This window comes from Echeneis naucrates, chromosome 14 (genome assembly GCF_900963305.1).
Source record: "Echeneis naucrates chromosome 14, fEcheNa1.1, whole genome shotgun sequence".
Lineage (NCBI taxonomy): Eukaryota > Metazoa > Chordata > Actinopteri > Carangiformes > Echeneidae > Echeneis > Echeneis naucrates.
The window spans coordinates 3,614,095-3,631,345 of NC_042524.1; the positions used below are offsets into that span (position 1 = coordinate 3,614,095).

Here is a 17,251-nt window from a genome sequence, read left to right on the forward strand (position 1 = left end):
AGGTTTCTGTCATGTTGAAATCTCCCTTCGTCTGACAACAGGAACTGAAAATCTGCTTTATTGAGAATCGAGTTGTATTCAAGCACTGTAAATGTGAGCAGAGAGAGGAGGAGAGAAAGAAGCAGACAATGGGATTAAAAATCGATGGACAGTGAGGACGGGATGAAAATATGATACCATGATGTCATGATAGCTGGTTATTGCAGCTTTCCACCGTGCCCTCAATTTTTCACACTAACCATTCACCATCCAGCCCGCCTTGGTTTTGATCTAGTCTTGCTTTCCAATGTGTTCCTATGCATGTGTGTGTTCGTGGTTTATCCCGGCTGTTAGCGTTTGGTCAGGACAGCTTCCATGTGTCAGAGGTGGGAGGCAGATCCACCTGCCTGAGGCTGTGCTCTCGTGTTGCCAGGTCTCCTCCTTGTGCTCCACAATAAAGCGCCAGAGTTTTGAGTCATTGTTTCTCAGCGAGAGAGTGGAAAATATTTCTCTCCTAAGACGGATCTTTCTGTAGCTGCTGCGTGCGTTTCCAGTTGACAAGCTGCCGATGGAAATTCCAATTTCTACCCTGATGTCGGCTTCTCTTTGTAGCTGCAACAGCAGGAGAGCTGCTGGTGCTCTCAGGACTAGCCTCCCCACCATCAGCAGATATCAGCCCTGATATTTTGGCTTGACTTCAATGTCAGTCTATCTTTGGTTATAGAGGCATTTATACAGCACTTGTTAGAAAGCATTTCATGCATTTAATATGAGAAGTTATCAACCAGTCTTTGGTGTGTGTGTGTGTGTGTGTGTGTGTGTGTGGGGGGGGGGGGGGGGCTTAGACACAAATATGGTGAAACAGAAAGCAGATGGAGAGGAAAACACAACCGTAAATAACAGTAGTAATCAATAAATCTGGTACTCTAATATATATTTTGTTTTATACATTTGAGACCACTTGCATTGATTTCTGGAAGGTGTGTGTGTGTGTGTGGTGGGGGGGGGGGGGTGGCAGCAGTGGAGAAAAGAATGATTTAGTGCTGTGTTTCCATATAGTGCAATGCTCAATAACAAGTACATGCTGAGATGTCCTGACTTTACGAGTCAGTCTTGGGTTTAAGCTCCAAAAGAATTTAAAAAAAATAATAAATATATATATATATATATATATGTATCTCCTCAAATCTTATAAGCTCCATGTCGCACAGGCAGTTGGACCACATACTTTGTTTATATTATTAATTTGTAGTCTTCAAGTTTAGCAAAAGAAAATATTGTACAACTGTTTTCACAGCCTGAGTAACACTGACCAAGAGAGCAGACAGATCTCCACGGGCAATTTTGGTGGCGTGCCCCATAGACTGTAATTAGCAATTAAAGCTGGTTATGACATGATGTGAAAACGTACTGTACGCGTGACGTGTCTGCTTGAATCCCAGACTAAATGCATCAGAGGTTTGTATAACTGCATCTCCATACTCTCATCCGGACCACTTTATCCCAGTGATTTGCTGCTCTCTGCGACAAGTCAACATTTGTTTTCAGTGCAGAGAAGCTTGAGGACTCAGCCGGGCAGGACTCCTACGAGTCATGTTCAGAAAATATTTGCACTCACCTCAGTAGCCTTTTGTGCATCACAGTTACGTAAATACAATCATAAATATTCAAATGTCAGTTGAATTTGACTCATTTCACTCGTTTCATAGTGCAGCAAAGTCAAATTTGATACCTACGCCAGCAGGCTGCTTTCAGAATAGCAGATTTAAGCCCACGCCCACTCCCTCAACCCCCTCCCCCTCCTCCCCCTCCACTGCCCCGGGAGATTTGGAATCTGAGCATGCTTACTTGACATCCCATCAGTCGACGGCTCACTAACAAGTAGGACATAAACCTTTTTTTTTCCTCTTTGATTACACTAAGTGCACAGAGGCCAGATGCAACCCAGCCCAGTCATCTGTTGGCTTGCCAGCAGACTCACTGTAGACTGGGCGTGGGGCGGGGGTGAGGAGGAGGGGGGAGGGTCACTCAGGGTCCCCTCCCTGCAGGAATATAGCCATTGTTCTTCATTAAACTGGGGAAACTGCCGCGGGGTACAGACGGAGAACAAGTCCATTTCCACACCTGTTTTCCATCAGCGGGGCTCCTACTGGTTTGACTCTGAGCCAAACCACGCTGACCAGGACTCAGTTCTGGTCTGAGACGGATTCTCCTTGTGACTGAGGGGAGCCATCAATGTTTTGTGCCAGCTGAAAGTGAAAACCAAAGTGGCAGTTTCCAAGTGAAATGGCTTTCAAAAGCAACGACTGAGTGAAGTTGCTTATTTTAGTCTATAAAATAGCTGGTTGATAACCGAAACTGCCGAGAAAAACCGGCAACAGTGGAGCTGCATCAAACTCTAACTGAAAATGTCAAATGACCTCACCTGTTCCAGGAAAAACAGATTGTCAAGATCACGCGCCCAATGGCACAATATGCATCATCTGCTGTGAGTAGACAACTTTGTCACAGCAAAACTTTAAAATTAGTGAAGACAATGAGATAAAATACCATCTGACTATATTTCATCACCATTATCTTCTGCAAAAAAAAAAAAAAAAAAAGCACACACTCGACAGCTGACGCTTTAACTATCCCTGAACAGGCAGGAGTGTCTGGTGGACAATAGCACTAAAGCACTTCATATTAAAATAAAGTCGTGGATGAAATCTCTCAATATGTAATCATTTAATTTCATATTATACCACCAAGAGGGGCATAAAAAACTAATTTCATGATCAAGTAGGATATTAATAAAAAGACTACTTAATGAAGTACCAGAGAAATGTAAAGATTTCCTGTTTCCCCCTTTTCTGGTTTAGTTTTCAGGTTTGGACTTTCAGCCCAACCAAACTGTACTGTGACAAAGTCTCTGCACACTCATTTATTATATATGTATAGAAATATTTTTTTTTCTTAAGCTCAATTTTGTAAATAAAATTAATCATTACTTTCAGACTTAATTTGAATAATTTCTGCTTCAGGGCTTCTCAGAGAAAAAGATAATGGAAATGTTGATCAATTATACAGAAAGGTATGACATTATAAAACCTGCTTCGTATCAGCTAGTTCAGTTAGCAACACTATGATAATCTGTCAAATTCAAGCACCAAATCTGGTATGTTTATCCCTATGGGCCCACTCATTGGAAAAAAAATTAATATAACACAGAAATACAAAAGGTCTCTTGAGTTCCTATACATTTTTCCCCAAAAATCATTAGTCCCAGTTCTGATGCTGTGTGTGCTAAAGCACATTTCCCACTGCACGACTTTTATTAAGGATCAGAGGAAGTGAGGCGGTTCTTATCTAGACTGACATACGAGACTAGCTTCCTTAATAAACTGGTAAACCAAACTGATGTTTATGGTTAAAAATAAAAACCATGTTTTGCCTTCTTGTTTCTTGCCTTTAAGATGCCATGAAAAGGGGATAATATAGAAAACTGTCACTTCCTGAACGACAGTGACAGCGTGGTCAGACCAAGCACATTTTCTGAGGGAAGAGACAAATCTCTTGTGAAGAGCACAACGGGCATAAAGGTAGCGCAGGACAAGAGAGATCCGATCTTATAAGAGCTGACACATGGGGGGAGGGGAGTGGATGTAAACAATCATATCTGAGAGCTATTATATTTCAAGAAAAAATACAAACTGCAACACTGCACCACTTTTTTCATCTCCGCCGACATAGTTGTGGGATTAAAAATCAGAGATTCTTTTATCTTTTCTGAGTGGTATCTGCTGTTGATGGACTTCAGAATAATGCCTCAACTAATCGTCACATTGAGGCTGAGCAGACGTCAGGAATAATCACCTCCTCAGCAAAGAAAATACATGTTTTCAGTGATGTGTTCATTTAGGCTTTGGTGCGACAACAATGTCAGACAAAAACAGATGGATTAACTCGACACACGTTGTTCCGCTAGAACTCTGTTCACTGTCTGGAGACAGGCATGACTGTTATTTGCACGCAGAAAAACAAGCAAGATAAAATATCACAACGTCCTTCAGTGGGAAATATGTTGCATTGTCTTTGAAAGCTTAAATCTGAGCAACAGAAACCCAGAAACACAACTAAATAAGAATCGGCATCCAAGATCAAATTTTCAGGAAGCATTATAATGAAACAAAAACAAAACATTAAATGCCAGATTGTTGGTTATCTACATACTAACCATTCCTACATTTATCAACCTGTCATTGGGATGTCATGTTAACATTTTCCCTGCAGGCAGACACATAAGCAATCTCTCACCTGCACTTGCACACCATCACATGACATCACACAAATGAAAGAGGAAATGCCTCTCACTATTCCTGAGAAATTGCTCTACCAAGTTTGCAAGTCTCAGTGTGCTGTGTTCGTGCTCTTCAATAACACCTATAAGGTGCCATGCCTGTGGTGCATCGATGAATCACAATTAGACCTCCTCAAGTTGCCATACAAAACCATAAAGGAAGTTGTTCATGATGGCTAAATAACATCCAAGCATGCCCAACAGGATATGGCATGTTTAGCTGTCATGGGGCCGTATCATAAATCAGCGTTATTTCTGTCAGCACTGGATCCAAGATTATTTTCCCAAATTACATTCTACACAAAAACTGTCTGCTTTAAAGAAAGAAAAGCCCCACAGCAACCAAAGTTTAATATACAAGTCTAAATAAATCGCAAATTCATTGCAGATAATGAAACCATGCAGAGCACCTAAACGCAACCATCACTGTCACAACCCAAGCCTATTATTTAGAGAAGCCAACTAATAATACAACAAGCCTAACATCTTTTTGTTTGTTCATACTGATAGGTAATATGTTCCACCTCCTCTTTAATTACCATCATCAAAAGTACGTTTAGACTCCTCCGTGGCCTAAAAATAGAGGCTGTCATCTCAGCACTCAGTTCAAACCATTTATCTCCAAAGAAAAGAAGAAGAACGAGAATATAGACGGTGTCGATGCAATACTATGAGCCAAACTTAAAATCTTATCCCAAAGTGACTTACTACTTCCTGTTCGAGTTGGTCGGAGTCACTTAAATATTCTGCATGCATAGGCCACGCCAGCGACTGACAAAAGCATATCACTTATTGACTTATTTCCAAAAGGATGAACGTTATCTCTGGAGGTGCACCATATCCACCCTGAGCCCTCTGAGACAAGAGCAATGGCAGTGGAAGGTAGTGAACCGTGAATGCGTTCTCATAAATCCATTTAATTTGGAGCACTTGTGTGATTTGATGACAGTATGAGCCGAGTCTGTCTGCCAAAAATGGAACTTACAGTTGGGGTGAAATTAATTAATGCTCCCTTCTCTCCTGACTGCACAGCAATTTTCACCCCGATAGCACCAACTGCCATTTATTTGTATTGAGGTGAAAGACAAAACTAGCAACGCTTTGCACTGTATGTGCGCCTACTATGCGCTACAGGTAAATAATTGATACGCTTTGTGCATTCACCCTGAGCTTTGTTTAAAAAATAAATAAATAAATCAGTATAGCCATTTCTATGGAGGTAAAGAGCAACCCTGCCCAGCGTCCGAAGCACAGTTCAGTGTCGCTGTGCGTCACAGGACAGTTGAACTCACTTTGTGGCATGAGGAGGAGGAAGAAGAGGGAATGAGGATTTTAAAAACAAACATTATCACTGTGCGTCCATTTTAATGGATAAAACGTTGTAAAGGATTTAAGCCTGCTGGATAATCCACAATGTGACAAACGGTGGCATCTGCGTCTCTTGTCACTCTCTCCAATGGAAGCTCAGACTCAGCATAAAAACGGTTTATATTGCAGCAGCTTTGCTTTGGATAACTTGAAGTTTGTAATCATTCATGACAGACAGAACGGACTTCTGGAGCTTTGAGACGAAGGACTGGATGGAGAGGGGAGGTGAGGGGGGGGGGGGGGGGGTGATGAAATTCATCACAAACCTGGGAGTTTTCTAAACCAGTTATATAATTCTGTATTTGAACGCGTCTTCCAGCCTCATGTGTGTGTTGGTTGAGGGGCTGAAGAGGGGGGGGGGTGCTGTGTTGCCCCCAGTACGGCAGCAATCCCACATCTTTTTTTTTTTTATTATTATTATTTTTTAAATCGTCTTGGTGCGCACAAGATAAATAAACCCCGAAACCAATGACCGAACAAAGAGCGCACACACCGTCAACATGTATGAGAGCACTTTATCCCGTCTCTCTGTGCTACATCAGCTTATGTGTGTGTGTGTGTGTGCTTGTTCCGCCAACTCAACTCACATCACTTCCAAAACACACACACACACACACACACACACACACACACACACCCGATCCGTCTCCAAAAGCCAAAAAAATAAATAAACGCGTCATAACAAAAATAAATAAATAAATCACGTCGCGGTTTTTTTCCAGCCTCAACAAGCTTTTCTGTGTAACCTACCCAGCTTCTAGAAAGCATCCGACTCCCTGATCACTACACCCGGGCCAAGCTTTGACGTTTGCACGATGCCACCGCAAATCCGGTCACGATATTGTGAAAACACCGAAGCGCATTTGCAAACTCGGGCAAACGAATCTCCCTCAGTCGGCCGCCGAGAGCACACGTGTGTTGCGGCGGAACCGCCGCCGGTCGGCGACTCGTCCTGACGTGGTTTACATTTCGGCGTGAGTCCAGCACACCCGGCGGCACTCCGGGGGACCGAAAATTCAACTTTTACAGCCGTTTTCTCGTCGTCTCCCGGTGAAAATACAGCGGGATGACCCGTCGTGAACGCGTCCTCAAACTGAGACAAAATGGGGAGGGAGGGAGGGAGGACCACTTATCTGCGCCGAATTGGCACAACAGAGCTGTTCCGCCGATTGCTTTTGAGTTTTGCTTTACTTTGTTTGAATATTTGTCTCGGTGCAGGTTTTTAATTTTGAGGAAAGAGAAAATGAGGAGGAGGAGGAGGAGGAGGAGGAGGAAGATGAGGAGGGGGGGGGAACAAAAACGAGCGCTGTTTGCAGCTGCGGCGGCTCCTGAAGCCGCACGCTGTCGGAGCTGCATTCCGATTTAACGCACCGCTGTTTTCTCTGATTTCCAGACTCCGTGTTGTGTGTTTCCTCCCCAACAACAACAACAACACACCACAAAAGTAACCAAGTTAACTACCCCAACACACAAACATCCATCTCAGGGTGTCCACCAGTCCGCCAGTTCACGAGCCCCGAACCAACAAAAGCCCACACTATCTGCTTTTTGTGTGTGTGTGTGTGTGTGTGCTAGTGTGTGTTTGCTTTTCCTTTAACACAACACAATTGGCAATATATAAGAGTTGCCAGCTGTGATATTTACAACTGCGAGCTGACCAAACTCGTGTATTTCTAGGCAGCGTATCTGTAAACGCCTGTTTGTTCAGACGGAGACATAAATCTGCCCCCTTTTCTCTCCCACTAATTCAACTTTACGGACACTTATTTTATTTATTTATTTTTTATTCTTACTATCTCAACGACATCATACACACAAACAAGCCAACCCCTAAGAAAAGAAAAGAAAAAGAAAAGAAATGCTCCGAAGCGCACATTCAAAATAATCTCTATCAGTACGCCGATTTAAAAAAAAAAAAAAAAAAAAAAAAAAAAAACACACACATCCTCTCTCTACATACGTCGAAAGTGTTTTATTCCCTCTTGGCGTTAGCGGAAATGCATGAACAAAGAAAAAGTCCTACCTTTGTGAAGAGCCGCTTGAAACAAGAATAAAAAGAGAATAGTCGCGAGAGAGCCACTGCGAGCGTTCGCCATGTTGGACACCTGCTTCAGTATGGCAGAGAGAGGCAGCTTCACCTATAGCTACAGCGGGACTCACTTAATGAGATGCAAGAGAGGGAGGGGACCATTTATCATATTCATTTCATTCGCAGTTTGGATTTTTTAAAAATAATATATATATATATACACACAATTAAATGAATAAAAATCTCTTTGCTGGCGATGAATGTGTTTTATTCCACCTCTTTGAATTTACTAATGAAGTCAATTATAGGAGGAGGAGAAAAATAGAGAGGGGAGGGGGGGGGGCTCTGTTTTTAAAGGGCGTGTTGTGCTGCAGGAGGGGGTGAATGGGGTTGTGTGTCTGTGTGTGGTATTATCAGTTGAGTGAAATCGTGGGGAAACGGCAATGCTGCTTGTACAAGCTGAATAAATGAGATAAAACTTTTTCTTTCCTTTCTTTTATATGTTTGTGGCACGATCTGGAGGACAACCAAGCAGGGTCAGCCTCAGAGACCGAAGCCCACCGAGTCCACCACCCCATCCTCTCCGGCGACTCTTCGCCTGCACTTCTCATGCAAGAGAGAATCAGATTTGATGGAGGGAAGAGAAAGTAAGACTGATGGACCTCCCGGGGCAGCCAACCTGAAGAGTTGGTCACCCGGGTGGAGCTGGTCCGGTGGCGGTCTTGTTCACTCCCCTTGAAGAAAATCAATAGCCTATTAGTGCCACTTCTTCATTTGCTGTCTGTTCCAACTGCACTTGTCTACGAAGCAGTGCATCAAAATGACAACGTTTGTCCGTGTGTTTGCCTTTTGTAGTCATGTACAGTACATCCAAAAGAGGCTCGTTAGCAACAAGAAGCTCCAGGTTCATAAATGATAACGTTATGGGCCATCAATTTGCAATAGGGAAAAATATCCTTTGTGTTTTCCTTAATCCTTGCAAAAAAAAAAAAAAAAAACGCATTATGTAACATAATGAGGCTCCCGAGCAGTGATGATGAGTTTGCCAACCTCTCATATTCAAATACTGACCACATTCAATTCCAACACATGCAATTTTTCATGCTGATTGCAGAGAGAGCAGATACACAGATTTCTTTAAAATACAATACTTTAAGAGGTCTGTGGTTCATTTAGAAAGCAACATCCTTGCAACAAAAATGTCGAAGGGCCAGGTGAAGTGGGCGCAAAAATCACCAAACATAACCTTAATCCATTTCGTTGCTTCAACTTTATTCAGAGATACAAAGCTCTGGAGCGCTTATCTGAGAGCCTTCGTTGAGGCACTGCTATTCTCAGATGTGGTTTGTAAACTTAAGCAGACGTGACGTAATGTTTCAGGTCTTTTTCATAGCTCCAACATGTTTGCACACAAAAAGATCGCGGCGCACGGATATGATCGACTCACATTCACCCAGATTAAATAAAAAGCTGAGACAGGACAACCTTCTACAAAGCTAGAACAAGAATGAAAAACAGTTAACACAGTTCACAGAGTGCCGCCAATTAACATAAATCCATTAAATGGGAGCTTAATCATCATATTTGTTATACAATAGGTGGCATTTTGTAAGATCTTTTATTGAATTTGGATTTCCAACCCTGTTTGAATTTAAATTTAGTGGCACATGAGTTTACAACAATCGATATGAATGAAAACAGGTGCTATGTTGAAGAAGTGAAAGTTTCATAGATGGGTATATAATTCATTGGTCCTGCGGGAAATTCAACAAGCAGGGAGCTGATGGTTGGTAGGTTTGTAAAAGAAGAACTTTTCATACAAACCCAGCTCTCTCTTCGACACTTTATTGCTGCTATCGTACACATGACAGAAGTTTCACATTTCATCTTACTGTCGTTAATGAACAAGGCCCTGAAATGCCTGAGCTGCGTCACTCCCGACATAAAAAAGGTGTCTGGACTCTTATCTTCGACATTTTTTATTTACCTGTGAATCTGCACACAACGCAGCAGCATGCATGGACCCCAGACCGCCACGCTGGACACATGCTGCACGCAACAAAGCATAACCCTGGAACAGTCCACCTCTAAATCCCATACAACTGCAAACCCACCGCAAGGTACCAATGGTCACGAGTCCACAAACACCAGCAGACTGGATGGGCACGCTGCCATTACCTTTTCAGTGTCCTTGCATGGGTGAAGAGCTAATCCACTGTTCCACAACAGGGCTTGACCACATTGTTGCGCCTGAATCTCAGGACTCGGTCAGCTGCAGTGCCCACTCGAGCACTCGACACAAGCTTTTCAACGGAGACTGAGCAGTGTGATACCCAGGAATTCATAGCTTCTGGTCCCGAATGGAGCCGCAGCCATTGGCTTTGTCTGCTGCGCCTTCCCTGAGCCAACTAACTCTGTAAGGGGTTTGTCTTAGCTTAGCAGTGTCCTTCTTTAGTGTTGTGCACTAGCAGGTTCTTTGGTTTATGCCCTGAAGGCTTTTATAAAACAGCCTGCTCAGATTCCCGGTCCTCTGAACCGGCACAGGTACCAATGCCATGCTAGGCGAAAAACTGTTCACAACAGCAGCAGCATACACACGCCAATATGCTATAGGCATACAACAAATTGTCTAGTACAATGGAACAGCATTAAAATATGCATGGATTACAATGCAGGCAATATGCAGATTCATAGCAAAAAAAAATAGTCCCACTTCAAGATCTGGGCTTTTATGGCTGTGCCACCATTGCGTGTCCCCCTGCTGCGCCCACAATGCAGGAAACATTCCCACATCATTCCCAGTCCATCCCCCAACTTGTTTAGTGTTACCAGGTCTTTGTCAGAGCTGACTAACTATAAGGTCAAGCACCCTCCCCATTAAGTCATGCGAGTTTGGTAGCATTCACAATACAAGAGCATTTTCTTACAACAATGACACAGCAGTGCTGCGTTCACCGAAGGAGAAAGTCCAGCCACTGCTGCAGTAAACTAACCTAACAGGCATGTCCGGCACCAATAATCACAGTCAAAGTCAGTCAGATGAGATTTTCTCCATTCTACTATCTAACGTGAACATTAAATGAAGCTCCTGACCTGGATCTGAAAGATTTCTTGCACTGCATTGCTGCCACACAACTGGCTTACAGGCTCAGTGCGTGTATAAGCAGGTGAAGAGGGCTAATAAAGTGCTATGTGAGGATATTTCACACCAGAAGAACGACTGCGTTGCGAGTAAATGAATCTCAAATCATCTCGGCTTCTCAGAAAGCAAAGGCACATTTAAACACGCGGAATCCTTTGATTACTGTATGTTGTAAATCACGGTTCAACATTTGGTGCACATTTTGGAGTAAGAAATACAATAGAAAATGAAAATAGCCACGTGGGCCTAAGTAGCTGTATGTATGCTGAAGTCTTGGAATCACTGTGCTGACAAGACTGATTTCATGGTGAGGTGAAGGTGTATGTTTCACGCTTGACTGATTGATCCCAGATGGTGTAGAAAGATCAAAACCAGCTGGAATACTGTACAGTACTGGCTGCTTCTACCGGGAATTTCTACTTGGTGGGGGTGTTAGTTAATAATGCTTTGATATAGTATCTAATCACATGTTTACGTGGATTGACTATGTAAAATAGACATATATAACATAAGTTACTTCAAATAGTGGCCAGATATTGTAGGTTTCCGTGTCCACATAGGTCCAGTATCACATCCACTGTGCCTTGTCTTTCTACCATGTACCATGTTTATATAAGCATGAGCTGTTCATCTTTTGTATATTCTATGTTTATGTTGACATTTCGCCCCTGGGACATGGCTTTGTTGCAAAGGAATTTTTATTCTCTGGATCATCAAAGGTATGCTTTCCTTTTCTTTTTTTTTTTTTTTGCTGGCCATGTGGCCATGGTAGGAATTGTAATGGTCTAACACTTGGGTTCAAAGAAAAATGTCTACAATGCTGAGAGGATTGCAGCAAAAGTGGTATTACAACATTCTACCACGTACATTGTGTAGGCATAGAATAACAAACCATTACTGGCTTGGCTGGCCCAAAAAAAAAAAAAAAAAACACACACAACACAACAAAACTGTACTCATGTATACAAGTCTAACAAACTGGGCCAGTCCCCCAGGACATCCTGGAAAGATGCAAAATTCAGTTTCCAAAGATACAAAATTGGATACAAAAAAAAAAAAAAAAGGAAATCAGTTATTTCTGCTGAGAAAATAAAAAATATATTGATAGAAAAATTGTATGGTGAGCTCAGCCAGTACCTGCGTACTGCTCTTTAACAGCAGCCTGACTGCTGCGGGGCCTGGCTGTGGAGGATTGAAATGGGGATGAAATCCTGGACGGAGCTGTTTGTGATTCCAGACTACCGGCCCCGACGACAGCTGTCCTTCTCCACACTGACGGTGGCCCCGCTAAGTCAAAACAAGAGTGATTGAAGCTCAAACTGTGTGCGGGTTGAAAACCCGAGAGGAGATGGATTTGCCCGGGCTGCCTCGAGCATCTGCTTATCACATGCTGTATGAAGGACTAAAAATTATATACTGCTATCAGACAAAGACATATTTAATGTTATTATTCCATATGTTATATCATTTGTAAAAAATTCATTGGGAATTGCTCCAAAATATTATTCCAACCCTTGTCTTAAACACTTTCGGTTGCCTGCTTAGTTCATATATTTACTCTATAAATAAAAGAATTAAAGGATTATGATGCTTGAAAATGTGTACATATTAGAGCCCTTGAATCATCAATGAACCATCAGCAATCATCCTCTAGGAACTATTTATACCAGATCCCATAGCAACCTGTCGAGCTGCCGTCACGATGGCTTGCTCTGGATGAAAAAGACATGACCAACTACGACAATGCCATCTCCCGGTTTCATCTGGTCCTGAGGCAAGAGAGGAAGAAACCTTGACCGAGTCATTACAAGAGCCCTTTTTCCCGACCCCGCCTGGGCAATTGGCTGAATGATTGATGCCGGAAGTGAACAGTAGCCCAGAAGAGGACAGCGGCATAGAAACTGGCACACCGGCATCATCGCCTCGATCTGCATTCAGTTCAAAACACTACATCGGCCCAACATCTGCCAGAAAGGAAAAATAAACGGCCTCGTGTACACCCAGCTGAAGGAGAGGAAGCGAGCCCAGTGGACACTCTTACAGATAGCGGGGCGACTAAGTGTGGCGGTGCAGCAACCAGGAATGCAGGAGGTAACACGAGGTTCTCCCTGGACAGTTTCCGTATGCTGCCTAGCCTTCAGTTAGGAGCAGACTCTGCTGTCTGCGAAGCTAGACGGTGCTAATTTTGGTCATATGACAATGAGAATAGATAGGCTATGATTTTCAATTTGAAGGTTTTCACAGTCAGTGCTTCCTTTATCGCAAGAGAGGGGAGGTTGGTTCTGGAGAAGGAGAACACTCTATTGGCTGCAGATTCTGCGATTCTCTGGACAGTGGAGTAACCACAGTCCAGTGATCTGAGGCCAAGAGGGATTACATGATGGATGATGAGAGTGGATAAGTTTTATGATGTGAGCCCTTGATGATTTTACCGGCACACTTTAAAGTCAGGTGAGTGTCGAAGCAAGGAAACTTTTTTTAAATTTTTTTTCCTGACAGCTTGGTAAAGCGGAACTTTGTTAACAGTTATATTATCAATGTTAAATCCAAAGGTTTCTTAACCGGCAGTAAATTCGCAACCCATCGGTGAATGTTCACTTCAAGTGTGAACACAGACGCATTTGTATAATGCTGTTATTTAAATAACATCAAATCTGTTTCATATTACACACGTCCTCTGTCGTGCTCTAAAATTTTACAGTGATTGTGATAAATGTGGCAATTTACAAACCTGCACCATATAAATAGAATTACTTTCACCGATAAAGAATGGCTCCCACTGTATATGCAAAACGCTTTAATTATTGAGTTAGATAATGACAGGTGGTAAGGTGGCAAATGAACATCCAGGGAGCATCGTGAGAGAACGGGCAGAGGTCTGAATGGAGATCGATGGCGGGCTGGAAGGTTTTGTAAAAGGAAAGCCAAGGTGGGAGACAGGTCAGGGGCAACTCTGTGATAAGGCACCCCCCCGCCCTGTGGTTTCCGTAATGAAAGAGAACGAAGCATGGAAGCAGAAATAAGGCTTGAAGGGGAAGGTGGGAGTAATAAGATGAATGGTAGAGAAAGTGGTTCTGAAGAAATGAGTGCATAGTGAGGCTTTTGTCATCCATGTGGTTTACTATTAATTGGCTGAATTTTCCTCCTAGTGACTCCTAAATTTTGGTTCTCAACAGTTATTTCTGTTTTCAACTCATAAGCCAGTGACGTGCTGAAACTAACCCCCTGACAGATGCAAGCCCATGTTTAGTAAATAGTGTTGAGTAATTTTGTCCCTTGGGGTTTGCCATACAAAGGTTCTGAAGGGGCTATTAGGCGGCAATGTGATGCAAGTCTGCGTTTGCACAGATGGCGAGAGCTAAAGACCTCTGAAAAAGGATGCTGCCGTGCTACAATAGTTCCCTCATACTCAGCTGCAGAAGTAACCGGGTGCACACAAAGGTGTGCGTCGCTCCCTCTTACAGCTGTCAGAATTGTAGATTGTGGTACTTAAAGTAATGTGGTACGTTGCCATTGTGATCAACGAAATCTGTTCCACTGAGCCCGCTCCACTTGTGAGGATGTGGCACGGCACCGCTGCTCAGAATGCAAAATTTCTTTTTATTTTTTTTACTTGTCTATTTTCGCAGGAAGCTCTATTATCATCTGCACAAGAGTCAGTTACTCAACACAGATTTGTTGACAATTTGCAGCAGGAGAACATATTTGTGTTTTTCTTTCTTTATAATAATCACAGTTGGCACTTGCTTTTGAAGAAACTTGGATAACAGTCTTTAATCACACCGATGTCAGCAACTGCATTTTTTTATTTTTTATTTTTTTGAAAAGTTAATATCGCAGCTGTACAAGCTCATGGATGCAAGCTGAGACAGACGCACTTACAGAGTGTGTTTAATGTGTCAGGGAACAGGTAATTGTGTACATTGATGTAAATTACATACTGCAGCACAGCTAATTATAACGTTGGCTGTGGCACCACTGTGAGACAGGAGGAGGGAATGTAGTGTTAAGGTGAAAAAAATAAAATAAATCAAAACAACGTTAAAAATAATTGCAGAAGTTTGCTCTTTACAATCACACTTCTGCTTTTGGTCAAGATTGACACACTAAGGAACTGGAATGAATGCAGTGAAGGCGGAAGGAATAAGCTTTCAGGTCAAGCTTTGGCCCCACTACACATTTATTACTCTATAAACTGGTCTGTTTTCTCATTTGTATTCTCATTAGAACTCATTTCCCCCAAAGAAAAACAAAACAAAGCAAAACTCTGCTATTGCAATTCAATTTTTATTTTCTATTTTACTTCTATAGAATAACATACATTATCTGAAAAGTGAGGTCAAGACCTAACAATAAAATAGAAGGAAGCCCGCTGTGATGATGATGATGATGATGATGACGGTTGTGTATTAGTGGCAGATCGGGATCCTGCAGGTCTGGAGTCAGAGACGTGGAGAATGAGGACTGAGAGGAGCGATGAGAGGGAGAAAGAGAAGAGGCACAGCTAATGGCATGCAGTCATGAGATACAAATGCATGGTGAGAGGGAGAGAGAGAGATGGAAAGGGAAAAGATGGAAGATGTGCTCAGTGCATCAGGGGAGTTGTCCCAGAGGCCTCGGCCTATAGCAGCGTAACTAAGGGATGGTTCAGGGCTCACCTGAGCCGGAGCGTGTCTATCACTTCAGTGCCCCCATGCATCACTCAGATAACAAGTGTTTTCCTTGACTATGAATGAGCTTTGTTTTTTTTTTTTTTTTTTGTTTTTTTACAGCCTGCAATTAAAGAAAAGGTTAGACCTTGCTGTACAGGATGCTTTTTGATATAATCTTACATTTACATTCTAATTTTCTGATATAATCTCAGTGTTAGGATACAAAACACACTTGTGCTGTTTTGACTATGAAATGCCATTTAGCCCCGTGATATAACATGTTTTGCAAGCCCTCTAATGTTGTCTACCTCAGTATCCCTGGATTATGCAGTTCATTGACATTCTCTCCAGTTGATTGTGATTTCCTATTCAGGGCTTTGATGCAGGCCAGATTTAAAAATTCTGTTTGTGAACCATCCATACCTTTGGTCTGTCAAGCGCTTGGCAGGATCGGAGGCTGAGAAGCCAAGCAATAGTCACCTCCCCCTGAAAAGCCAGGGGTGGTGTGAAGTTCATTGTTTTCAAAGCAACACAACTCTTCTCCTTCATCACTATGTTATTTGGCCAGTGATGTGAGTGAGAACACGTCTTCAGCAGTGCTTAAGGTAATTTGCTGTCTTTCTGTGCGTTTTCTGCCTGTTTGGTTGCTGTCCTTTTGTGGGGAGTGGGCTTGTAATAATTTCCTGATGTCAAGGTTTAGTTGAATTAAGGATATTACAAAATAATTACCAAAAAAAAAAAAAAAAAAAAAAAAAAGGCAAACACACATATGCTGTTTTCTGCCCATGATAAATATTCATGCAAGTCAACCAAATGTGAGTTAAATCCCTCCGGCTCAGTTAGTCTTTTTATGAAATTTTATCCTTTAGATTTGTTTCATCCGGGGTGATATGTAGGTTATGTTTTTCATGGAGATTTCACAGTGTTTCAAGTAATTGCATGCACACACTCTTGGGAACCGGGTAAAAAGGGCACTATACGCCCCAAATTGCCAGAGAGGTTTGGTGGTGCACCCCTTTGAAAAATTGGCTTTTAAAATATTTTTCTTTCTTTTTTTTTTTTTTTTTTTAAGCCACTCCAGGTTGGCTTAACGCAACACTCTTGAAGCTGCAACTGGCGCAGGAACATGATTAGAAATTTGATTAGATTTATGGTCTAGATGAAGAAAAAAATGCTGAATTAAAACGTGCGTATAATATGTTTTGCTCTTCTGATTTCAATGAGACAAGAAAATCACGCACAAATTTGCGTCTTTCCCTATTCTTTCATTCATTTATTCATTTATTTATCTTCCAGGAAACTGCTTCAGTTGGATTTGTGTTTTTGTTTTAGTTTTTTAAACTTATTTTATTTCCATCCTTTTTATGAAAGTTATGGTTAATCATTTTTAGTGGTTCTAATTAAACCTCAAACTTTCCTGTTGCAAAAAATATATTTCTTCTTTAATAAAAGGAGAATTTTGAACAATCTCCTGTGCAAAAGAAAGGCACTGAAAACTAGAGCCCGAGTGTAAAATGAGAAAGACTGGAAGCGTTTGGTTTGAAATGAGTCTGTTAGAGCTGGTTCTGTTGTCACATATGTATTCAATTCATGTTCTTCACAATCTGTTCAGGCACTGATAATATTCAGCGATTATTCCAATTCAGTTTTCAGCTCATTGTGTTTATCTAACATGTAATGTTGTTGTACTATATAATCATATTATACCTCTAATTAAAACCTGGGTCAGTAACATTTGGGGA

The 17,251-nt window shown here is 42.0% G+C and overlaps 1 protein-coding gene across 3 annotated transcripts in view; it reads right to left on the bottom strand.

The window, feature by feature from the left end:
• cadm1a (cell adhesion molecule 1a) overlaps positions 1-7,820 on the bottom strand; it is a 328,662-nt gene extending 320,842 nt beyond the window's left edge. For all 3 annotated transcript variants that reach the window (XM_029518976.1, XM_029518975.1, XM_029518974.1), the window contains exon 1: positions 7,710-7,820. In XM_029518976.1, the coding sequence (XP_029374836.1) occupies positions 7,710-7,782 (73 nt within the window). In that variant the 5' untranslated portion in view covers positions 7,783-7,820. The remainder of the gene's footprint in view (positions 1-7,709) is intronic.
• Positions 7,821-17,251: the final 9,431 nt, after the last annotated feature.